Source organism: Erythrolamprus reginae, chromosome 3 (assembly GCF_031021105.1).
Source record: "Erythrolamprus reginae isolate rEryReg1 chromosome 3, rEryReg1.hap1, whole genome shotgun sequence".
In the NCBI taxonomy this organism is placed as follows: Eukaryota; Metazoa; Chordata; class Lepidosauria; order Squamata; family Dipsadidae; genus Erythrolamprus; species Erythrolamprus reginae.
Genome location: NC_091952.1, coordinates 2,669,989 through 2,695,610, shown reverse-complemented (window position 1 = coordinate 2,695,610; position 25,622 = coordinate 2,669,989). Strand labels below are relative to the sequence as shown.

At 42.7% G+C, this 25,622-nt stretch overlaps 1 protein-coding gene across 1 annotated transcript in view; it reads left to right on the top strand.

Moving 5' to 3' along the window:
• The window catches only part of EFCAB8 (EF-hand calcium binding domain 8), a 75,078-nt gene that overhangs the window by 37,242 nt on the left and 12,214 nt on the right, over window positions 1–25,622 (top strand). The window contains exons 14-22 of the mRNA XM_070748731.1: window positions 1,060–1,197; window positions 2,868–2,963; window positions 6,031–6,261; window positions 9,400–9,470; window positions 11,934–12,141; window positions 14,312–14,533; window positions 15,968–16,105; window positions 16,670–16,891; window positions 24,042–24,200. Coding sequence (XP_070604832.1) covers window positions 1,060–1,197; window positions 2,868–2,963; window positions 6,031–6,261; window positions 9,400–9,470; window positions 11,934–12,141; window positions 14,312–14,533; window positions 15,968–16,105; window positions 16,670–16,891; window positions 24,042–24,200 — 1,485 coding nt within the window. The remainder of the gene's footprint in view (window positions 1–1,059; window positions 1,198–2,867; window positions 2,964–6,030; window positions 6,262–9,399; window positions 9,471–11,933; window positions 12,142–14,311; window positions 14,534–15,967; window positions 16,106–16,669; window positions 16,892–24,041; window positions 24,201–25,622) is intronic.

The window sequence follows — 25,622 nt, the reverse complement described above, 5'->3', positions numbered from 1 at the left end:
GGAAATCTTGTGAGGGGAAATCTCATGAGGGGAGATCTCGTGAGGGAAAATCTCGTGAGGGGAAGTCTCGTGAGAGGAAATCTCGTGAGGGGAAGTTTTGTGAGGGGAAATTTTGTGAGGGGAAATTTCATGAGGGGAAGTCTCATGAGGGAAAATGGCAGTCCTACGGGTGCTGCCATCATTTTTTGTGTTTTTTGCTTCATGCGCATGCGCAGAAGCAAAATCTCACGAGGAGACATACATGCGTGTGAGAGATTTAGGTGATCTTTTGCTTCTGCCCATGAGTAGAAGGAAAAAAATGTCAAAATCTTCTCTCTCTCTCACACACATCCCCTTGTGAAATTTTGCTTCTGCGCATTCGCACAAAGCAGAAAATACAAAAAAATACGGCAGCGCCATAGGACTGCCCCCGGAGCGGTCACACATAAATTGCGCAATCTGATAGCCGCTACCGCAGTCTTAGCAACCCACTACTGCGCCCCTGGCCATACCCCCAAATTTATGTTTTTTCCTCCTGTGCATGCAGAAGCCACGTTTTTGGCACTGCACAATGCACACCCGCATGGCACAGCCAAGCGGCGCGCAATATGTGTGCAGCCATATGGCACAGGAGGAAGCGAACCGGTGCTGAGGTAAACTAAAACCCACCCTCGGGAGAGACCGTTGTTAAGTGAAACTTGCCCCGTTTTACGGCCTTTCTTTGCCAATGAACCCCTGCAGTTGTTAAATGAATAACACTGTTGTTAAGTGAATTTGACTTCCCTGTTGACTTGGCTGGTCAGAAAGTCACAAAAGGGGATCACGTGACTCTAGGACACGGTCATAAGTGTGAGTCAACTGCCACGTTTCTGAATTTTTGATGCCCCAACCGTCGTAAAGTGAGAAAAATGCTCCCAAGTCACTTTTTAAAAATCAGGGCCACAGTAACTTTGGACGGTCACTAAATGAACCATTGTAAGGTCTTCCCATGCTGGATTCTTGGCCGGGGGATCCTGGCTTGAGAACTGGATCTTCCCTTCCGCTTTCCCAATTTTAGATCTCCTCTTCTTGCCTCTGCAGAATATCCGTATCTGGGATCTAATGGATCACTTCTGCCTGCAGTCGATTCCTGGCCGGAATGTCCCACTGGGCAACTGCCCCATCTCCTCCGTCTATTACCACCGGCGCCAGAATGTCTTGGTCTGTGCCACTTACAAGGTGAGGGCTGGCTAGGCAGGGAGAAGATTGGATTGGATTGGATTGGATTTGATTTGATTTAATTTAATTTAATTTAATTTAATTTAATTTAATTTAATTTAATTTAATTTAATTTAATTTAATTTAATTTAATTTAATTTAATTTAATTTAATTTAATTTAATTTAATTTAATTTAATTTAATTTAATTTAATTTAATTTAATTTAATTTAATTTAATTTAATTTAATTTAATTTAATTTAATTTAATTTAATTTAATTTAATTTAATTTAATTTAATTTAATTTAATTTAATTTAATTTAATTTAATTTAATTTAATTTAATTTAATTTAATTTAATTTACTTTACTTTACTTTAATTTTTAATTTAATTTAATTTTTAATTTAATTTTTAATTTAATTTTTAATTTAATTGAAATTTAATATTTAATTTAATTTAAAATTAATTTAATTAAATTAAAAATCAATTTAATTTAACTAAAAATCAATTTAATTTAATTTAATTTAATTTAATTCAATTTAATTCAATTCAATTCAATTTAGATTTATAAGCCGCCCAACTCCTTCCAAACTCTGGATAACAATTTTAAACCCCAGAAGTAAGTCACTCAACTGCTGCTGAAATTGGCCACGGGCATCCACCAAGAACAGCTCCATGGACACTAACAGGGCCAGCCACTTGTCAGAAAACTGAGAGCCAACCCCATGCCCTTCCAGTCTTGATGATGTTACCTAGCTGGGTCTTGAAAAGTCTGCAAGAAAATTGCAAAGTTCAGAGAACACCAAGGATCCCACATTCTTCCTCCCTCTTTCTCCTCCTCCAACCCCATTTCCTTCTAGCACTGATGTTATTACTTAGCTGGATCGTGAAAAGTCTGCAAGAAAACTACCAAGCTCAGACAACACGAAGGAATCCACAGTTCTTTCTCCTCCTCCTCTTCCTCCTCTTCCTCCTCCTTCTCCCTCCTCTTCCTCCTCCTTCTCCCTCCTCTTCCTCCTCCTCCTCCTCCTCCCCCTCCTCCTCCCCCTCCCCCTCCTCCCCCTCCCCCTCCTCCCCCCCTCCTCCACTCTCCTCCCCTCCTCCCCCTCCTCCTTCTCCTCCTCCTCCTCCCCCCTCCTCCTCCCCCTCCCTCCTCCTCCTTCTCCTCCTCCTCCTCTTCCTCCTCCTCCTCCTCCTTCTCTCTGAAAATCCCACTCCTTTCTATCCCTGATGAGGTTACTGAGCTCGATCATGAAATGTCTGCAAGACAGACCACCAGGCTCAGAGAACACCAAAGACCCCACAGTCTTCCTCCCTCCTTCCTCTTCCTCCTCCAACCCCCAGCACTGATGATATTACTTAGCTGGATCATGAAATGTTTGTAAGAAAATTACCAAGCTCAGACAGCACCAAGGAACCTGCAGTTTTTTCCTTCTCCTCCTCTTCCTCCTCCTCCTCCTCTCTGAAAATCCAGCTCCCTTCTAACACTGATGATGTTACCGAGCTGGATCATGTTATAGCTTTAGCCTGGCAAGATTCCGTCCCTTGAATGCAGTCTAATAAAAAATTGGAGTCAGAGAACATAGAACACAGAATAATAAGATTGGAAGGGACCTTGGAGGTCTTCTAGTCCACTCCCCTGACTTGATTGGGTCTCGCTTCAGCCTGACACCTGCTCCCATTTTACTCCAGATTGGGTTATTCTTCGGCGCTGAGTTCACTGAGACGGAACTGAAGACCCAGGAGCCTCTGCTGTGTTGTGCCCTCTACAACAAGATCTTCAAACAGGTGAGAAATTCAACCCGGGTGGATTTTTTCCTTTTTCAACCTCCTTCTTTTTTCAAGCAAAGGAGGTTTTGAAAGGTGAAATCAAAGAACTTGAAGGGAGGTCCCCAAAGGGGCTTGTTACGCCTTCTTTTTCTTTTTTAAAAAAGTATTTATTGAATAGTTTTAAAAGCAACATGGATGTACAAATATACTGTATATTTGTACAAATCCTGTGAGCCACCCCAAGTCTTGATTGATAAGGTTGATATTCCTGGAGGCATCTTTAATATGGCAAATGATTTAGCTTTACTAGATAAGTGATCAAAGCAATGGAAACTGCAGTTTAATGTTTCCAAATGTAAAATAATGCACTTGGGCAAAAAGAATCCTCAATCTGAGTATTGTATTCGCAGTTCTGCGTTAGCAAAAACATCAGAAGGATTTAGGGATATTGATTCCTGAAAGTCTCAAAATGGGTGAATAGTGGGGTCAGGCGGTAGGGAAAGTGAATAGAATGCTTGGCTGCATAGCTAGAGGTCTAACAAGCAGGAAGAGGGAGATTATGATCCCACTGTATATAGCGCTGGTGAGACCCCATTTGGAATACTGTGTTCAGTTCTGGAGACCTCACTTACAAAAGGATATTGATAAAATTGAACGGGTCCAAAGACGGGTGACAAAAACGGTGGAAGGTCTTAAGCATAAAACCTATCAGGAAAGACTTCATGAACTCAATCTGTATAGTCTGGAGGACAGAAGGAAAAGGGGGGACATGATCGAAACATTTAAATATGTTCAAGGGTTAAATAAGGTCCAGGAGGGAAGTGTTTTTAATAGGAAAGTTAATACAAGAACAAGGGGACACAATTTGAGGTTGGTTGGGGGAAAGATCAGAAGCAACGTGAGAAAATATTATTTTACTGAAAGAGTGGTAGATGCTTGGAACAAACTTCCAGCAGACGTAGTAGATAAATCCACAGTAACTGAATGTAAACATTCCTGGGATAAACATAGATCCATCCTAAGATAAAATACAGGAAATAGTATAAGGGCAGACTGGATGGACCATGAGGTCTTTTTCTGCCGTCAATCTTCTATGTTTCTATGTTTCTAAGTCTTCAGAGAAGGGCGGCATAGAAATCTAATAAATACAAAAATAAAATAAAAATATATGCAAATATACAAATATATTTGTATATATTTGTATATTTGTACAAAATACACAAATGTATACAAATATACATACAAAACAAATATACAAAAACAAATATATACAAATCAAATGTACACCAAACACCCCATAACATCAACATACAAATATAATCTGACAAAAACACAAACAATATTCATATTTTTTTCCAGCGTTCCGGACCGTTACATCTTCTGTGTTACCGTACTAATTCTTTAACTTATCTATCTTTAAATACTGTATTTCTTAATTTTATTCTATTACTATATTCATTTATGTGTTTATTATTTATTAATTAAATTAGTATGCCGCCAAACTCCCGAAGGACTCTCAGCGGCTTACAACAATTAAAACATAGTATAAAACAATTTTAAACCCAATTAATTAATATTAATACCAACATCTTCCTTCTTGTTTTTTTTCTTGGTTTTCTTCTTTCAAAACTTTTCTGCAAATACTTCTTGTAGATAGTAAAATCCTTTATTATTTAAACTCAATGGTGTGCATCTGATTTCGGGGGGCGGGGGGGGGCTTGGTGCTGGGACAGAACAAACTGCAACGTGGATGATGGAGAATCTCCACCAACCACCGAATTGGAAGGGACCTGTCAGAAATTTAAAATCCCTAGGTAATATCATAATGCAGAAAGTAGGCATCAGGTAAGAATGCTGAGTCATTCAGAGGCAGTGGAGTGTGCAGCAACCTAGCAATTATGTGAAAAGTATTTAATTAGGCAGGAGCTCCCTGCTCTTTCTCTCTGTCTGTTTGCTGTTAGCTGTGTGCTGTTGCTGTTCATGAGAAGTGAGCTTTGAAGAAGCTATAATGCTGTATAAGTTGGTTCCTGTGAGTTATTGAACTGAGAGTTGTAGCAAGGTACTAGTAAGATACTAGTTTATTGTATGTATAGACAGTAGTAGTGTTGTGGTTAGCTCTGGTCGAGCTCCTGCCCCAAGGAATGTGCAGGTGGATGTGGGGGAGACATCCACATGCTGCAGGCCTGTTTTGCTCCCAGTGGAATCTGCCGACGAAGTCTCCTCTGACCAAGGAGGCCTGAGTGACAGAGAGGAGGAGAGTTTGGCAGACAGCCCAGGAGGAGATCAATCGTCTGTATCATCTCTGGATTCTGAACAAGAATTGATGACACATCCACGCATGCGTAGAGTGATGCATAGGAAGCAACAACTGAAGGATTATTACAAGAGAAAATGAGGCCACCTGTGGTTGGGTGGGGCTGCTGTAATTAGTGCTGCTGCTATAAATAGCAGCGTGTGGGTTTGGCCTTTGTGGAGAATTATTTGATCGTTGTGTTTCATGAATGTCTTGCTGACTCCGGCCTTTGTTGACTTTTCACCACTTTGAAAGCAAAGCAGAGTAAAGTGTGTTTCACTTGGTGGAAGAAGAAGGGCTGTGACTTTCTTCACAGCTGCAAGCTAAGTACTTACGAACTGATAAGGGACTTGTACAAACTACCAGGTTGTTTTGGGACGAGTGCTCTTTGCAATACAAAAAGAGTGCTTAGTTTATTTTGAATTTTGTGATAAAGAACATTGTTTTGAATTTTCAAACGTGTGTGTGTGTGTCTGAAATTTGTACCTTTGAATTTTTGGGAGGCTCCTACCAGAGAGTCCGGCAGAACAAGTAGTAGTATAAAGAAATAAATATATTTTCCACCACTTCCTACTGCTGCTGTGTTTCATTGAAGACTTCAACTCCATTTCTACTGGTCTGTGGCTGGTTGGCTGGGCTGGTGGACTGGCTGGACTGGTCTGCTGCTTGGGCACAACCAGGCTAGTTTCTGCAAATGCAAGCTCTGATAGGACCTTGGAGGTCTTCTAGTCCAACCCCAATGGATCCAAGGGTCCGCTGACCCAAACTGATTCTGGGAAATTTCCCCCGCAGGCAGTCAGCGGTTATTACAACGGGATAGTCACTGTTTGGGATATCCTGACCGGGCAGAAGATTATGGAGTTCGCCACCACCACCACAGACCAAGCCCTGGAGATGACCGCCATGATCTTTGATCCGCCGGAACGGCGACTCATCACCGCTCTGAAAAACGGGATGATCAAACTGTGGAACTTCAACAATGGGGCCTGCCTGATGGAGATTCCTTTTGAGGAGAAGACCGAGGTGGGTGGAAGGACCGAGGCTGCTCTAGTAGTGATGGTGAACCTTTTTTGGTTTGCGTGCCAAAAGGGCTGTGTGTGGGTGTGCCTTCCCTCCTCCCGTGCATGTGCACCACCCCACGCTGCCCTCATCCATCCCCGTGCATGCTTAAATCTGCCCCATGGGGCTGGCCTGGAAATAGCAAATAACCGACCCACAGTGCCTCTGCTGGCCAAAACGGGGCACAAGATGCTGCACACAATTCTCCCACACCCCATTTTGACCAGCAGAGTGCTGCAGGAGGCCATCCAAGGCAAAAATGTCTGGCCCTGTCTTCTCCCCCATGGTGGCCCGTGGAGGAGAACTACAATATTAATCTGGCCTTCGAAGAAACCCAGTTTGACAGCCCAGGTATAAGATCTCCTGCTTGAGCAGGAGATTTTATTTATTTTATTTATTTTTTTTACTTTTTTACTTTTTTTACTTTTTTTACTTTTTTTACTTTTTTACTTTTTTTTACTTTTTTTACTTTTTTTACTTTTTTACTTTTTTTACTTTTTTTACTTTTTTTACTTTTTTTACTTTTTTTACTTTTTTTACTTTTTTTACTTTTTTTACTTTTTTTACTTTTTTTACTTTTTTTACTTTTTTTACTTTTTTTACTTTTTTTACTTTTTTTACTTTTTTTACTTTTTTACTTTTTTTACTTTTTTTACTTTTTTTACTTTTTTTACTTTTTTTACTTTATTTACTTTTTTTACTTTTTTTACTTTATTTATTATTTATTTATTAGATTTGTATGCCGCCCCTCTCCGTAGACTCAGGGCACTTTATTTACTTTATTTACTTTATTTACTTTATTTACTTTATTTACTTTATTTACTTTATTTACTTTATTTACTTTATTTACTTTATTTACTTTATTTACTTTATTTACTTTATTTACTTTATTTACTTTATTTACTTTATTTACTTTATTTACTTTATTTACTTTATTTACTTTATTTATTTTATTTATTAGAGTTGAAAGGGACCTTGCAGGTCATCAAGTCCAACCCCCTGCTGCAGCAGGAAATATTACAGCACACCAGCCAAGTGACAGTCCAATCTCCTCTTGAAAATGTCCAGAGTTGGGGAGTTCACAACCTCCACTGGCAGGCCGTTCCACTGGTTGATCGCTCTGACCGTCAGGAAGTTCTTCCTTATTTCTAGGTTGAATCTCTTCCTGGTCATCTTCCAACCATGGTTCCTCATCTAGCCCTCTGGTGCCCTGGAAAACAGCGTGACCCCCTCCTCTCTGTGGCAACCCCTCAAGTACCTGCAGACTGCTATCATGTCCCCCCTTGCCCTTCTTTTCTCTAGACTATCCATGCCCAGTTCCAGCAACCTCTCTTCATAAGTCTTGGTTTCAAGTCTCCTAATCATTTTGATTGCTCTTTTCTGCACCTTCTCCAGAGTTTTATATCTCTTTTGAAGTGTGGTGACCAGAACTGAATGCAGTACTCCAAATGTGGTCTGACCAGGGCGTTATAGAGTGGTATTAAGACCTTCCTGGTCTTGGAGTGTATCCCCCTGTTTATACAGTTTAGGATTGTGTTGGCCTTTTTAGCCATTGCTGCACATTGCTGGCTCATATTTAGTTGATTATCCACCAAGATCCCTTTCACAGTCACTACTGCTAAGTAGGATTCCTCCCAGACTTTATGGGTTGGACTAGAAGACCTCCAAGGTCCCTTCCCAGTGTGATTATTCTGTAAGGGCCTTCTTGCTTGAAAAGGGAGCTGGACTAGAAGACCTCCAAGGTTCCTTCCAAGTGTTTATACCACTTTATAAGGCCTTGGTAAGGCCACACTTGGAATACGGCATTCAGTTTTGGTCGCCACAATGCAAAAAGGATGTTGAGACTCTAGAAAAAGTGCAGAGAAGAGCAACAAAGAGGATTAGAGCACTGGAGGCTAAAACATATAAAGAGCGGTTGCAGGAACTGGGCATGGGTAGTTTAATGAAGAGAAGGACCAGGGGAGATAGGATAGCAGTGTTCCAATATCTCAGGGATGGCCACAAAGAAGATGGAGTCAAGCTACTCTCCAAAGCACCTGAAGGTAGAACAAGAAGCAATGGGTGGAAACTAAAAACAAGGAGAGAAGTAACTTAGAACTAAGGAGAAATTTCCTGACAGTCAGAACGGTTGATCAGTGGAACAGCTTGCCTCCAGAAGTTGTGAATGCTCCAACACTGGAAGTTTTTAAGAAGATGTTGGATAACCATCTCTCTGAAGTAGTGTAGGGTTTCCCGCCCAAGTAGGGGGTTGGACTAGAAGACCTCCAAGGTCCCTTCCAACTCTGTTGTTATTATTATTGTTATTATTCTGTAAGGCAGCGGTCCCCAAACTACGGCCCGCGGGCCACATGTGGCCCGCTGAGGCAATTTATCTGGCCCGCGGGTCTTTTCCAAGGCCGCACTGGAAAAGCAGTGAGAATGTCCCCCTCAATCTCATCTCACCCGAGGTAAAGTAAGGCTTGCCAAAAGCCGAGCTGGGCACAACACACACACACATACACGCACACACCCGCCTCCTCCTCTTTGAGTTGCTAGTTCCTGTTTTCTGAATGGGGATTGAATGAGAGTCCGGGGTCGGAGGGTGAAGGCTTGTCGGGTGAGTTCTCTGCGGGGAGAGAAGAGGGAGGGTGAAAGAGGGAAAAGAAAGAGAGAGAAGTGGAGAGAAAGAAAGAAAAGGGAAAGAGAATGGAAAAAGAGCGAGGGAAAGAGAAGTGGAGAGGAAGGAAGGACGGAGGGAAGGGAGGGAGGGAAGGAAGGAAGGGGGAGAAAGAGAGGGTGAGAGAAAGGGAGGGAGGGAGGAAGAGAGATAGCAAGAGAGAGAGTGAGAAAGAAATAAGGAATGTGCAGTGTGCATAGGAATCTGTTCATAGGTTTTTTTATAGTCCAGCCCTCCAACAGTCTGAGGGACAGTGAACTGGCCCCCTGTGTAAAAAGTTTGGGGACCCCTGCTGTAAGGGTCTTCCCACTTGAGCAGGGGGCTAGACTAGAAGACCTCCAAGGTCCTTTCCAGCCCTATTCTGATTCATTGATGGATGGTCCATAGACAGAGCTTCCTCCCTCCTCCTCCTCCTCCTCCTCCTCTTTTCGTTCTCTTTCCAATAGACCAACTGCATCTTTTACATGAACCACAGGATTTTTATCACGGATTGGACCAGGAGAGTGACGTGGTACCGGTAAGTCAAAGCCAATTTGGGAGAACCTTTTTGTTTTCAGATGGGGAGGGGAAGAGGAGGAGGAGGAGGCGGGTTAAATGATATGGTCTTGGCTCTCTCCACTCCCCCACCCCCCATGAGCTCCCGAGGTCAAATACTCCAGGAACAGGGTGGGAAGAAGTCAGCCAACTATGGTCGCCATAAGATGAAATCGTTGTTGAAGGGGGTTTCTGAAAAGAGTTAAGAAGGTCCTGTTCCTTGTACCCTGGTTTTATTTTCAGGGAATGAAGCAAGGAAGGAAGGGAGGGAGGGAGGGAGGGAGGGAGGGAGAGAGAGAAAAAAGAAAGAAAGAAAGTTTGGAGTATAAGATGCACTGGAGTATAAGATACACCTTTCTTTTTGAAAAGGAAAATAGGGAAAAGAATTTGCATACCAGGTATTCCTCTGGCCAGCATCCTTAGTCTGGTCAGTTTCAGCACATTATTTTACTCTCTGCTTAAGGCTTTAAAAAAACTTTATTTGGAGAGAATGGCGTACCCATCCATGAAAGAGCTTGCAAGCCAGTAAGAGCTGGGAACATCATTAGCACCAGGAAAGGAACAGTCGGAGCAAGTAGAGCAATGGAGAAAACCCTGCAAAAACTTAGGGCTTGGAAAACAATCTTTGCAGAGAGTAGCAATGAAAGAGCTTGCAAGCGGGTAAGATCTGGGAAGATCGTTAACAGCTAGTTAGGGCTGGGAAGGGGGGGAAAGTTACATTCAGAGTATAAATCGGCCTCTGAAAAATTAGATAGATGATAGATAGATAGATAGATAGATAGATAGATAGATAGATACATACCTTGTTTTCCCCCAAAATAAGACATTCCCTGATCATAAGTCCAATCAGGCTTATCGGGCATGGAAATAAGGCCAAGCACTTATTTCAGGGTTCAAAAAAAAATATAAGACAGGGTCTTATTTTCAGAGAAATACAGTAGAAGGTAGTGGTGTTTGCTTGGGGGAGGAGGAGGAGAATAACAACAACTGTGTGGTCCTTGGTGCTTTCTGTGCTTGTGTGCTTGGTGTGCTTGGTGAGTTTTCTTGCAGACGTTTCATGACCCAACTAGGTAGCTCCATCAGTGCTAGAAGGGAGTAGGATTTGTAAGAGCAGGAGAGGAGGAAGAGGACTGTGGGTTCCTTGGAGCTCTCTGAGCTTGGTGGTTTTCTTGCACAACCCAACTTGGGAATATCATCAGGGTTAGAAGGGAGTGAGGTTTTAGAGAGGAAGAAGAGGAGGAAGGGAAGAGGAAGAGGAGGAGAGCTATGAGGTCCCTGCTATTCTCTGATCTTGATGGATTTCGTTGTAGGCATTCCATAACCCAGCTTGGGGACATCAGCAGGGCTAGAAGGGAAGGGGGTTTTAGAGAGGAGGAGGAAGTAGAGGAAATGGAGGAAGAGGAAGACTCTGGGCTCCTTGAAGTACTCTGAGCTCAGAATTCCATAACCCAACTAGTGGTTCCTCAGGCTTCCTCAGGCCACTTCCTCCCTCACTCTCGCTCTCTGCTTCATCTGTCAACCCCCTGGAGGAGGGGGCGGGCTGGCTCATCCTCCTCAGAATCTGATATGACCTGAGATGGACAAGGAGCACTCACAACAACTAGGTAACAAGATCAGGGCTGAAAGGGAAAGGGGTTGGAGAGAGGAGGAGGGGGAGAAAGACCAAGACTGTGGGGAGGATAGAAACGGTTCTGGTTTCTGGTAGAAATTCAGCAAGTACAAATAACTTTTATCAAACACATTATTTCATAAACAAAGAAACTCCATTTTATTCTCTTCTCTTCCGGCTACACACACATTTCATACTGGTGTATCTCTCCTGGCTCCGTTATCTCTCTTAATTGCATTCCTTACATTCCTTCTCCTGCTCTGCTAGACAAGATTTATTTCGTAAAAGCATGATCACTAAAAAACAGCAGACAGACAGTTAATCACACAGAATACTTGGCTTACTTGGAGAGCGGCATAAAAAATCAACATCTTTTTCTTCGGCAACGTTGAAACTCCACCCTTCTTCTTCACTAGTGCCAAGACGTGCCAATTACCTCACTCAATTATTTAACCCATTCCTCTCCTTAATATCTTCTTCCAGACCTTTGCTCTCTACGTTTCTGAATTCTTCTGAATTTAGGATTAACCCAGCGTGCCTCTAATTCTCCCTCACTAGATCCTGAACTCATAGCCCCATCCTGTGGCTGGCCTCCCACCTATTCTACTACCTGTAACCCTGGGCCCCCCACTACTTCATAAACACTATCTGAATCTGAGTCCTCAATATCTTCATCATCCTCCAACTGATCAAGAGTATGTACAACAGAAACCAAGTCGAATGGTTGGATTGGGTGGCTCTTCTGTCTTTCTCTTGGAGGAGGGGAGGGGAGATGGCTAGTCCTTCCTCTATTTTTTAGCTCAGGGCTGATGAGGGTATTTCCTCCTTTCTCGGCAGAGACTCCAAAGACGAGAACAACGTGATTGAATGCAAGCACTGGAAGTCCTACCACGCGGAGGACATCCTCTCCATGGATGGGTACGCCAATAAGCTTCTGGTCACCTCTTCCAGCAATGGAGACGTTGTCCTCTGGTACGTCAACTCTGGGCAAGCCTTCCTCCGCTTCAACGCCTCCGAGAGTCCCCTGCCACTCCTTCCCAAACGAGTAAGTGCAGAGAGCTTCCATGGGGGTGGGTGTTGAGGCCAGCTGGAGTCCTGCTCAGCTGATCATGGATTTCAAAGATGGAGAGATGGATGCATTTTGGTATCCTAGACCAGTGTCCTTGGCACCCGAGTCTGAGAGTGGAGAGAACGAGGCGTTAGAGACTGAAAGCCAACCAGAGACTCTGGCAACCCCAGCAGTGTTATTGAGTTACTCAGGAGATGACAATGAAGCACTTATAGATGCACGGGTACGCAGAACTATGACCAGGCAGGATTATTTGAGAAGGAAGAGATTTGGGTGTGAATAGCTCTATAGGATACTTGGCCAAGCCTTGTGATTATATAAGGGGAGGTCTTGCAAGAAATGAGTGCGAAGGACAACATTCCAGCAAGTGCAGAGAGCTTCCATGGGTGTGTGTGTGTTGTGGCTGGTCCAAGTCCTGATCACGGATTTCAAAGATCGAGAGATGGATGCGTTTTGGTATTCAGGCCAGTGTCCTTGGCACCCGAGTCTGAGAATGGAGAGAATGAGGAGTTAGAAAGCCAATCAGAGACTGTGGCATCCCCAATGGTGTTATTGAGTAACTCGGGAGATGATGACGAACCACTTATAGACTCAAGGGTATGTAGAAGTATGACCAGACAGGATTACCATTCTTTTCAGAGTATAAGATGCACCTTTTTCCTCCCCAAAAGAGACTGATAATTTGGGTGCATCTTCTACTCTGAATGTAGCTTTTTCTTTTTCAGACCTAACTAGCTGCTGACGATCTTCCCAACTCTTACCTTGCAGGGTCTTTCATTGTTTCTCTCTGTGAAGAATGTTTTCCAAGCCCTAACTCTTTGCAGGGTTTTTTTTCATTTCTCTAACTTGCTCTGAATAAGTTTCTTTTCAGCCCTAACCAGGTGTTCTTTCATTGTTACTCTCTCGGAAGAATGTTTTCTTTCTTTCTTTCTTTCCTTCCCCCTTCCTTCCTTCTTTCTTTCTTTCTTTCTTTCTTTCCTTCCTTCCTTCTTTCTTTCTTTCTTTCTTTTCTTCCTTCTTTCTTTCTTTCTTTCTTTCTTTCCTTCTCTCTCCATTTCTCTCTCTCTGTTTCTTTCTTTCTTTCCTTCCTTCTCTCTCTCTCTCTCTCTTTTCTCTCTCTGTCTCTTTCCTTCCTTCCGTCCCTCTTTCCTCCCCCCCTCTCTCTTTCTTTCCTCATCTCCCTTAAGTGACTGTGGGCAGTCTGCACAATATAATAAAGCAATATAAAGGCACAAGTCTGCGGAGAGGGGCAGCATCAGTGTTCCCTGTAATTTTTTTTTTTGGGGGGGGACGGAAAAGTATAGTGTCTGAGCGGCAGTCCCTTCGGGACTGGGCGGCACAGAAAAAACAAACAAACAAACAAACAAACAAATAAAAAACCCGCCCTGTTTTGCCTCAGAGAATTTCAAAATAAAATACTGTACTGTGTGTCTATAACAGTGAGCTCATAATAGGGCAACTCTATCAATATCAAAATGCTACTTAAATAGTTGAGCTAGTTTCAAACTAGATTTTGATTTTCTTTCTCTCTTCCTTACTCCCATTCTTTTTCTTTCTCTTTTCCTTCCTGTCTTTTTTCTATCTGTTTCTCTCTCTTCCTCTCTCTCTCCTTCCCTCTCACTCTTTCCCTCGACTTCTGGGCAGGTTTGGAAAACTCTGAGTTGATGATGATTTTTAAGTGAGCGATTGCTCACTGCTCAGCTTAGAGGGAATTATGGGCGGCATACAAATCAAATCAAATCAATCAATCAATCAATCAATCAATCAACCAACCAACCAACCAACCAACCAACCAACCAACCAACCAACCAACCAATCAACAAACAAATAAAAAGCATAGTAGAATTAAGAGCAAGGTTAAACCTCTTTAAACTAGGTTAAAAGCTAAAACAAAGGATGTCAAGATTCCAAACGGCAGCCATCTTACTGTAGGGAGGCTGATAAGGCCACCCTGGTCATGAGTCTCCTTTGTTCAGGGCTGTCATAACAATGAACGAATGGTCACAACCCAAGGACCACCCCCAATTAAGGCATCCAGTGGAGAAACAATGCCTGAATGCCCAGTATGAGAAGTCTATTGTGTCAAATACCTTTTCTGGAACTTTGATCGGTCTTGAAAATTAAAGTCTCTTGTTTCTCAACTTAGGAGTTTGCCACGAGGCCAGATCCCCTTCCTCAGAGTAATGAGGTCAAGAAAGTGGAGACCCACCCGAGTGAGAATGAAAAAAAGTATTGGGCCTACCCAAGGACTAGCTCCCATTCTGCCCACCCTGCGCGGCCCACCAGTGCGAAAACCCTTGCCGTATCTTCTAGTCCCACTAAGCGTCCCTCTTCAGCTGTCTTTGGAAGCCGGAGCACGAAGCCTCAGGTATGGGGGGTCCTATAAGATCGATGGAGATGGAGGAAGGACTTGTATCCTGAGCCTTCTTGGGCTGCTGGCTGATGTTTAAAACCAGGAGACCCCTGCAGAGCTCTTGGGGTGGCTCCTGGAATTGTGTTCAGCTTATCTCACATTGCCTGTTGTGGGAGGGTTGTGCTTTCTCCTTCCCAGAACGTGGAGCTAAAACTTCTCCTACAGTTTTTCTGTGTGTGTGTGTGTGTAATATATCGAGTGATGAATTAAACCTACAGCAGACTCAGAGACACAGCTTTTCCAAACACAATCCTTACAGACTAGACTAGACTATGGCAGACTGGAGTGGAGTGGAGTGGAGTGGAATAGAATAGAATAGAATGGAATGGAATGGAATGGACTAGACTACACTAGACTACACTAGATTAGACCACAGTAGAACAGAATAGAATAGAATAATGAATGGAATAATGAATAATGAGCAGAATGGAGTGGAGTGGATTGGAGTGGAAGGAAAGGGAAGTGAAGGGAACGGAAGAGAAGAGAATATTGGAATGAAGAATAGAAAATAATAGAATAGAATAGGATAGAATAGAATAAAATAGAATATTGGAATATAGAACAGAATAGAATGGAATGGAATAGAAAAGAAAAGAAAATATGGAATGGAATAGAAAATAGAATAGAATAGATGAACAGAACAAATAATAGATTAAAATAGAAAAGAATACAGAATATATTAAAAGACAGAATAGAATACAAGACAGAACAGATTACAGAATAAAATAGAATAGATTACAGAACAGAACTACGGAGAGGGGCAGCATACAAATCCAATAAAATAAATAAAAAATAAAATAAATAAAAAAATAAATAAGAACACATTACAAAATAGAATAGAATTACTAATAATCACCAAGCAGGTTGCAAAGGGTATTTTAAATTATGGTCTCTTCAATCCATAGAGTAGACGTGGAGGCCAAGAAGAGCAAGAGATGGAGCTTTGAAGGGAGGGGTATGATACTACGTGTGATCTGAGGTCCTCACAAAAGCAACTGGATTTTCTTGGGGTTTTTTTCCCCTTAAAAACATTTCGCTTCTCATTCAAGAAGTTTCTTCAGTTCTTATCATCTGGAGGGTAATAGAAGAATTTATATTGTTTGCAGTCCTCTGCAATCCCTCTCTGTGAATTGTTGAGGATACAGGATACAGATAAAACTCCAAGTGGCCTCAACAACTCTCTAAAAGGATGCAAATGACCAGATGATTGCAAAGAGTATAAACCCTTCCCTTGCCCACCATCCAATCAGAACTGAAGAACTTCTTGGATAAAAAGGGAAAGGTCTTAAAAAAACCCAATGAAGTCCAGTGGCCTCTTGAAAAAAGCACCTTTTGGGACAACGATGACCTGGAGAATCCCCATAACCCATGGATCTTGTGTCCTGACAGGCAGCTTGGATCTCCAAGGACAACTTGAAGAGTAGCAACGTTCTCCATCCCCCAGTTGGGATGGACACCTCCTTCATGAGGAGGGAGAGTCTGTCATGGCAAGAAGAGATTAAGGCTTCCCAACGATCGGTAGAGAAGGTCAGTTTTCAAATTAGGGTCTCTTCAATCCATAGGGTAGACGTGGAGGCCGGGAAAAGCCATGGATGAGTCTTTGAAGAAGAGGAGGAGGTGGTGTGTGAGTGTAAGTGTCTGTGATGCTGGGTGACAGGCATCCTATGTTCCTGTTGTGAGTGGTCCTGGCACCTGAGACTGACAACGAAGAGGTCATGGTGTCAGAGTCTGAACAACAACCAGGGCCTTCTGCATTCCTTGAGATGAGTGACTCTGGAGAAGAGGAGGAGCCTCTTCTGGATGCTAGAGTGCGCAGGGCATCTAGGAGGCATGAGTGGTTTGCTAGGAGGAGATTTCTGCATGAGTATTGGGTCGTGCTGGGTGATACCTTTGTTTTCAACCAAAGTATTGTGGTTCACTCGCTTCTGGTGAGATTATTCATGGGCTCAGAGGACGCAGAGAAAGTGGAGGCGCAGTACAAACGTCCTGTATTGCTGGCACCTGACTGACAGTAAAGGGTCGTAGTGTCAGAGTGTGAACAACAACCCTGGTCTTCTGTAGTTCCTGAGATGAGTATTTCGGCCTCTGCAGGTCCTCTTCTTGAAGACTCGGGAGCGAAAGCCCCACATGGCTGTTTTGCTCACCAGTTGCATGGACGGCTACCTTTATGCCTGGTCGGTGGAAAGTAAAGGAGGGATGTTGGGCAAATTCCGAGCCAGCCACGGCACCAGCCGGGACTCCGTGGTCTGCACCATGTCCACTGATGAGAAAGAATTGATCCTCTTGACTGGAGATTCCTTGGGTTACATCAAGGTCAGTCTTCTCCTTCTCCTTCTCCTTCTCCTTCTTCTTCTCCTCCTCCTCCTTCTCCCTCTCCCCCTCCTCCTCCTCCTTCTTCTTCCTCCTCCTCCTCTTCCTCATTGTCATCTTCATCTTCTTCATCTTCCTCCTCCTCTTTTTCTTCCCCTTCCCCCTCCTCCTTCCTCATCCTCTTCCTCTTTTTCTTCACCTTCTGCCTCCTCCTTCTCCTCTTTCCCCTCCTATTTCCTTCTCCACCACTTTTTCTCTCCTCATGCCCCTCCCCTCTTCCTTTCCTCCTCTCCCTCCTCTCCCTCCTCTCCCTTCCCCCTCTCTTTCTCCTGCTTCTTCTCTTTCTCTTCTCCTTCTGTTTTTTCTCCTCCTTCCTTCCTCCTTCTCCTTTTCCTCCTTCTCCTCTTCTTCTCCCTTCCTTCTCCTCTCCTCTTCCTCTTCTCCCCCTCCCCACTTTATGTTTGAAGAGCGTGAAAAAAAGAGACTCAGTCTAAAAACTTCCTCACTTTAATTAAACTGTCCGTGTTGTTTCTGGAGGTGACACCCTGTGAAGTTACATTACTGTGTACGTTGACTCGTTTTATGTCCTTGGGAAAGTGGACCATCAATCTGTATCAGCATGAATAAAGGAAAGAAAAGGTTTTACACAAAGCTTCCCATTTTCTCAAAACCTGCCAACCCACATGAATAAATACCAGGCACTATTACTAGAAAAGTCAATATATCTCAATTTTGCTTGTCACTCTTCCAATGGGCAATCTAGAAATTGATGACTATAATGTATTTTTAGGACAAGCAGGTATTATCTACGCATTATTTTTACAGACAAGCGTTGATGGATGGCCGAAGCAGATTGAAAAGACATGTTATTCCAGCGAAACTGCCAACTCAGGCATCCATTTCAATTCTCCCAAAGTCAAAATTGCTCAGAATTGAGATCCAAGAGACAAGAGGAAGCAGTTACTATGGTCACAAGAGGACTGTGAAAATACACTGCTCAAAAAAACAAAGGGAACACTCAAAGAACACATCCTAGATCTGAATGAATGAAATATTCTCATTGAATACTTTGTTCTGTACAAAGTTGAATGTGCACAACAGCAGGTGAAATTGATTGTCAATCAGTGCTGCTTCCTAAGTGGACAGTTTGATTTCACAGAAGTTTGATTTACTTGGAGTTATATTGTGTTGTTTAAGTGTCTCCTTTATTTTTTTAGCAGTATATTTACAGACCCCTCACATTGTGGACACAAATTGCTTCAACTTACACAACCAGACTTGAAATCCTAGGCTTAGAAAGCTTAGACACTACGTCACCTTAAACACGACCTGAACATAGCCCATAAAATCATCTGCTACAATGTCCTTCCTGTCTCTTTCTTTCTTTCTTTCTTTCTTTCTTTCTTTCTTTCTTTCTTTCTTTCTTTCTTTCTTTCTTTCTTTCTTTTCTGCCGGGCTTCTCGACACGAGCCCCCAATTAAGTTCCTAAGTAGGAATTCAGACACACACACAGTTGTAAAGTCAATAACACTGTTTTATCGAAAGGAAATACGAGCCAAACACACTTTTAGTCAGTCAAAGTGCTCTCCTTCAAAGCAACAGTCTTGAATGCTGTGAAGAACAATAAATAAAGCAGATGAAAGGCAGCTGTAAAGATGTCACAGCCACCCTCCTTCAAGAGTTCTCAAGTCACAAACTTAACTATGAAGTAGTCCAAACGTCTTGGAAACAGTTCAAAGAGTCCTAGTAGAATCCTGATGGAAAGAATGCAGCTGCGAGAGCAATCATGGGCTTTCCCCAAAATACCCATGTTACACCAACACTCCACAGTCTGCATTGGTTGCCGATCAGTTTCCGGTCACAATTCAAAGTGTTGGTTATGACCTATAAAGCCCTTCATGGCATCGGACCAGAATATCTCAGGGACTGCCTTCTGCTGCATGAATCCCAGCGACCAGTTAGGTCCCACAGAGTGGGCTTTCTCCAGACCCCGTCAACTAAACAATGTTGTTTGGCGGGGCCCAGGGGAAGAGCCTTCTCTGTGGCGGCCCCGGCCCTCTGGAACCAACTCCCCCCAGAGATTAGAATTGCCCCCCCCTTCTCGCCTTTCGTAAGCTCCTTAAAACCCACCTCTGCCGTCAGGCATGGGGGAACTGAGATACTCTTTCCCCCTAGGCCTTTACAATTTATGCATGGTATGTTTGCTTGTAGGTATGATTGGTTTTAAAATAAGGGTTTTTTAGTTGTTGTAGTATTGGATTTACATGCTGTTTTTATTATTGTTGTTAGCCACCCCGAGTCTACGGAGAGGGGCAGCATACAAATCCAATAAATAAATAAAGTACACTTCTCTCCTTCACCCAACCGATAAACTTCCACACCCAGAGTCCAGAATGCTGACAATTTAACAGCAGCCCCATTAGCCTAATTACCCCCAACCACAAGTGATCTCTCTTATTTCCTGTAGTATTTACGCAGTTGCTCTTTCCGTGACATTGCCCTGCATCTGTGCACATCAATGAATGTCTTCTCTTCCGAATCCAGTGACGATAATGATGATGAATCACTCACGGGCAACTATCTAATGGGCTGCCTGCAATTACCTCCTCTGAGGATCCCATTTCACTTTCACTACGACCGATCACTTCGCTGTCAGAAGCAGTCGGAAGCAAAACTGGCCTCTGACCATGGGAGGATTCATCCACATCAACCCCCCCAGTCCTTGAAACAGGAGCTGGCCCCTAGCCAACCACAACACTTTCTTTCTTTCTTTCTTTCTTTCTTTCTTTCTTTCTTTCTTTCTTTCTTTCTTTCTTTCTTTCTTTCTTTCTTTCTTTCTTTCTTTCTTTCTTTCTTTTTGTCTCCTTCCTTCCTTCCCTTCTTTCTTTCTTTCTCTCTCTCTCTCTCCTTCCTTCCCTTTCTTTCTTTCCTTTCTTTCTTTCTTTCTTTCTTTTTGTCAAGTATGTATTGGTGGTATACAAAGATATAACAGTATTTATACACACGATACTAGTAAAATAGAAACATTAGAACATGGGACAGAAGGCACGCTGGTACACTTATGCACACCCCTTACTGACTTCTTAGGAATCGGGAGAGGTCAACAGTGGATAGTCTAAGGGTAAAGTTTTGGGGGTTAGCTGGTGATGTTACTAAAGAGTCTGGTAGTGAGTTCCGTGCATCAACTACTTGGTTACTAAAGTCATATTTCCTATAGTCGAGTTTAGAGCGGTTTTACTTCAGCTTCAACCACAATAATACACGAGCACACAACAGATACAAACTCAAAGTGAACCGCCCCAAACTTGACTGTAGAAAATACGACTTTAGCAACCGAGTGGTTAATGCTTGGAACTCACTACCTGACTAGAACATAAGAAAATAAAGAACCTCAGAAGAGCCATGCTGAATGGGGCCAAAGCCCATCGAGTCCAGCATTCTGTGTCACCCAGTGGCCCACCAATTGTCCATGGGGATCTTGAGTAGAAATAGAAGGCAAGACCCTCTCTTTCCCCTGAACCCCAACAAATGGTACTCAATTGAATCTTGCCTGCCTCAACCAAAATAGAGGCTGCACATGGACATCTGTTTCAATAATCACCGATATGCTTGGCATCCATGAATCTGTCTAATCCTGCCTTGAAGTTATCAAGGCTGACAGCTGTCACAACCTCTTCTGGAAGGGAATTCCATAAACCAACGACCCTCTGGGTGACTCTATGGTTTCATCACCCAAAGCCCCAAAACTTTACCCTTAGACTGTCCACTGTTGACCTCACCCAATTCTTAATAGGTCAGTAAGGGGCACACATAAGCGCACCAGCATGCCTTCCGTCCCTGCCCAATTGTTCCCTCTTATCAGTACCTATCTCATGTATATAAACTATGTTATATCTATGTACATTACGAATACATACTTGACTAAGCCAATTAATCAATAAATCAATTCATAAATAAAACTCAAGGTAAACCACTCCAAACGTGACTGCAGAAAATACGACTTCAGTGATCAATGCCTGGAATGCTCTACCTGACTCTGCTGTTTCTTCCCCAAACCCCCAAAACTTTAACCTTAGACTATCTACAATTGACCTCTCCCCCTTTCTAAGACGTCTGTAAGGTGCGTGCATAAGTGCACCAGCATGCTTACCATCCCTGTCCTAATGTTCCCATTTTTTGTACCCATTTACTGTTGTGTTTGGGCCTGGGCCAGCCATTGCTCCCACAGATGGGAGAGACGCGGCACACACTGAATGCGAAAGCCTGGCTGACAGCCAGGAAGATGTGGCAGACAGCCAGGAAGACGTGGCAGACAGCCAGGAGGACGAGGCCACTGGTACGCAGGATTCAGCAGACAGCCCAGGGGATTTAGCATACAGTCTCTCAGACAGTCTTTCGTCTCTGGATTCTTCTGCAGATCAATATATTGATCTGCGTAGCAGAAGAGCTATGCAGAGAAGGGATCGACTGAAGGAGTATTACAAGTCATCATAGTAGCACCTGGGCTGGGTGTGGTTCTTATACTGAGGGCTGGGTGTGGTTCCCTTAATGAGGGCTAAAGGGATAAAAGGGAACAGAGGCCCAAGGCAAACTGTGGCTGTTCATCTGTGTTATTTTGTGGTTCCTGCTCTGAAGTTTCTGTTCCGTGCCATTGGAGTTTTCAACCCAGCTTTTTCAGACAAGTGGGAGGTGAAAACTCTGGGACTTGCTGTTTGCTTCAAAAATTCAAAAGGACTCTTGAAACGTCTTTGCTCATTCCAGGTTGTCTTTGTTTGTTTTTTCTTGTGTTTTTGTATGCGGCTGAAGTAAGCCTTGCACTCTCATTGTTTTTGGACACTAAGAACTCTTTTGTGTAACCCTTTTTTGTTTATTTAATATAAGTTTGCTGATTAGCAGAGCACGTGTGTGTTTGATTTCTTTTCCTTGGACTATTACACATTGCCTGAGCCAGTCAGGCAGAACATTTACTATGCTCATATTTATGTTCATACTATACTTGTTATTTATTATTTTATTTATTTATTAATTGGATTTGTATGCCGCCCCTCTCCGAGGACTCGGGGCGGCTCACAACATATCAGAGCAACATAACAATACATCTAAAAATCCAATTAATATGGCTAAAAAGTCTTAAAAATTCTAATTAAAAGAAACCATTCATCACCATTCATTCACTCAACCAAATATAATAAACATTCGTTGATCAGGGGTCTAAGATCTAATGCCCCAAGCCTGGCAGCATAAATGGGTCTTTTACAGAAGGCGAGGAGGATGGGGGCAGTGCGAATCTCTGGGGGGAGCTGGTTCCAGAGGGTCGGGGTCCCCACAGAGAAGGCTCTTCTCCTAGGCCCTGCCAGATGACCTTGTCTAGTTGATGTTGTGGTTGGCTCTGGGCCAGCTCCTGCAACGGGGAATTTGGCTGTTGGTTTAGGAGAGTCCTCAGGTTCTCAGAGACTTGTCTTACTGCCATCAGCTTTTGACAGTGAGGATTCATTGCCAAGGTCAGATGTTTGGGAAGAAGAAGAATCAGATAGAGAGATGGATGCAGCCAGCCCATTAGTTAATGACCCCATTAGTGGGTCATTGGACTCGGAGGAGGATTGGTGGATAGATGCTAGGATGCGCAGGCTCATGGTTAGAAGGGATCAACTGCAGAGGTATCATCGGAGATAAGGGAGAACACCTGTGGCTGGGGCAATTAGGCTAATGGGGTTGCTGATAAATTACCAGTGTTGCAGAGAGCGCATGTGGGAGTTTATCCGTTTGGAAAAGGATACGTCGTGTTTGCATTGTTCCTGGACTTTCATGGACTTTTTGGGGATATTTCACAGCTAAGTAAATCTTGCGGACTCACTTGAAGAGGTTTGGCTGTGACACTGTCACAGCTGCTCTTATCTGCTCTGTTTTTGTCTTTCACAGCTTTCAAGGACTGTTATCTGTGTGTGAGCTAATTTGCCCAGTTTAAAGTGTGTGTGCACAGCTTTATTTTGGATAAATTGCTTTTCTGTTTACTTTACAACAACGTGTGTGTTTGAATTTACATTCCTGACTTAATTGGGGCTTGTAACGTTGACGGGACCTGGAGAAGGCCGGCTCTGTGGGACCTGACCGGGCGCTGGGATTCATGCGTCAGAAGGCGGTCTCGAACGTTATCTTGTACATCTTTGACAAACTGAATAAATAATAATAAAATAAATAAATAATCATAGAAACATAGAAGATTGACGGCAGAAAAAGACCTCATGGTCCATCTAGTCTGCCCTTATACTATTTTCTGTATTTTATCTTAGGATGGATATATGTTTATCCCAGGCATGTTTACATTCAGTTACTGTGGATTTATCTACCATGTCTGCTGGAAGTTTATTCCAAGGATCTATTACTCTTTCAGTAAAATAATATTTTCTCATGTTGCTTTTGATCTTTCCCCCAACTAACTTCAGATTGTGTCCCCTTGTTCTTGTGTTCACTTTCCTATTAAAAACACTTCCCTCCTGGACCTTATTTAACCCTTTAACATATTTAAATGTTTCGATCATGTCCCCCCTTTTCCTTGTGCCCTCCAGACTAGACAGACTGAGTTCATTAAGTCTTTCCTGATACGTTTTATGCTTCAGACCTTCCACCATTCTTGTAGCCCGTCTTTGGACCCGTTCAATTTTGTCAATATCTTTTTGTAGGTGAGGTCTCCAGAACTGAACACAGTATTCCAAATGTGGTCTCACCAGCACTCTATATAGCGGGATCATAATCTCCCTCTTCCTGCTTGTTGTACCTCTAGCTATGCAGCCAAGCATCCTACTTGCTTTCCCTACTGCCCGACTGCACTGTTCACCCATTTTGAGACTGTCAGAAATCACTACCCCTAAATCCTTCTCTTCTGAAGTTTTTGCTAACACAGAACTACCAATACAATACTCAGATTGAGGATTCCTTTTCCCCAAGTGCATTATTTTACATTTGGAAACATTAAACTGCAGTTTCCATTGCTTTGACCATTTATCTAGTAAAGCTAAATCATTTACCATATTACAGACCCCTCCAGGAATATCATTGCACACTTTAGAGTCATCGGCAAATAGGCAAACCTTCCCTACCAAACCTTCCCCTATCATCATAATTCTAGTTCCTCATAATGTCCTTTTTTCTCCAGATCTGGGACATCATGTATTACTGCACAGGACCGGAAGTACAAGATTCCAAATTAGAACTGCCTGATGAATTCCTGCCTAAGAGGAACCCCTTCTGTGACTTAATCCCGGATTACTGCAGAATTGCGTCAGTTTTCTCAGAAGACAAAGCAATCCAGCAGGTCAGCAGAATAACTGGGAGGGATTTTGGAGGCCTTCTAGTCCAACCCCCTACTCATCGGGAAACCCTATTCCAGTTTAGACAATGGGGCTATCCAATCTCTTCTTCAAAATCCCCAGTGATGGCACACCCACAACTTCTGGTGGCACGCAGTTCCACTGGTTAATGGTCCTCAATGTCAGGAAGTTTCTCCTTAATTCCAGGTTGTTCCTCTCCTTGATGAGTATCCATCCGTTGTTTTTTGTCCTGGCTTCAGGTGTTTGGGAGAATAAGACTGGGGAACAGCAATTTCATAGTGTTAAATCTGTGAGTTGTTTTCAACTAACTTTTGGCAACTGGATCCAAAAATAACCACAGGTTTTGTCTATCACGTCAACTTTTTAAGCTACAGGATACCTTCAAAAGTCATACAAATTGTGTATATAAAGTAAAGTAAAGTAAATATACTGTTTACAATGAATAAAGGTTATAATAGTTACTGCAAGTTAAATTGTTTCATACAAATACAGTATTTGTTTTTCAATCAAATGGTAATGATACATATTAAGGTAAAAAGTTTCACTTATGGCTTTTTCTGGAGTGTTTAATCTGTGGACCTTCTCACTTGATGCTCCAACAATAGTCAGCCATCCTATGTTCATCCCATCAGCCTTGATCCCCTGCCTCCATGGCCTTCAAATCTTGGTGGAATCGCTCACACAGCTCATCACTGATTGCACCAAGATTTTCCAGGAAGTTAGCAAGATGGCTATGTAAAAAATGCAATTTGATGCCCATGTTGCCTAATTAACTATGTGTGTGTGTGTGTGTGTGTGTGTGTGTATATATATATGTTTTCGTAGATTTTCACGGGTACAGGTATGACGGTCTTGGTATATTCGGGTTTCTTCCCGTGTAGGATTTGGAAATTTCTGGCGACGTTTCGATGAGGTCCCACTCATCATCTTCAGGCTGGTGTTTCTGTCCTTGTGTGTATATATACACACACATACATACATACATATATATATATATATATATATGTAGATTGTTCTGAGTTCGGGTTTTGCCCTGTGTAATGTTTTGCATGTCTATGCGACGTTTCGGTAAAATCACATTTACCATCATCAGGCTGGAGTTCCAATCTCTGTGTTTTTGCAAATGAATATTAGCAACTGACATTCCTTCTTAGCATGTAGTGTGGGGGTGGAGATTTGCTTTGAATGTAGCAAATAGATTGGGTGACTATGCTTCCGTGATCTGATTGGTTGGTGTAATCATGGTTATAGAAGGAATGGTATGAAGATTATGAAGTGTTTTGTTTAAGTCTGATTTCCAAATATAAAATTCTAAAATCATAATAATTAAAGGATTGACATATTGATTATAATGAAGTTTTTATTTTGTTTAAGGCTGGTTTCCAAATCTCTGGCAGGCGCGAGGT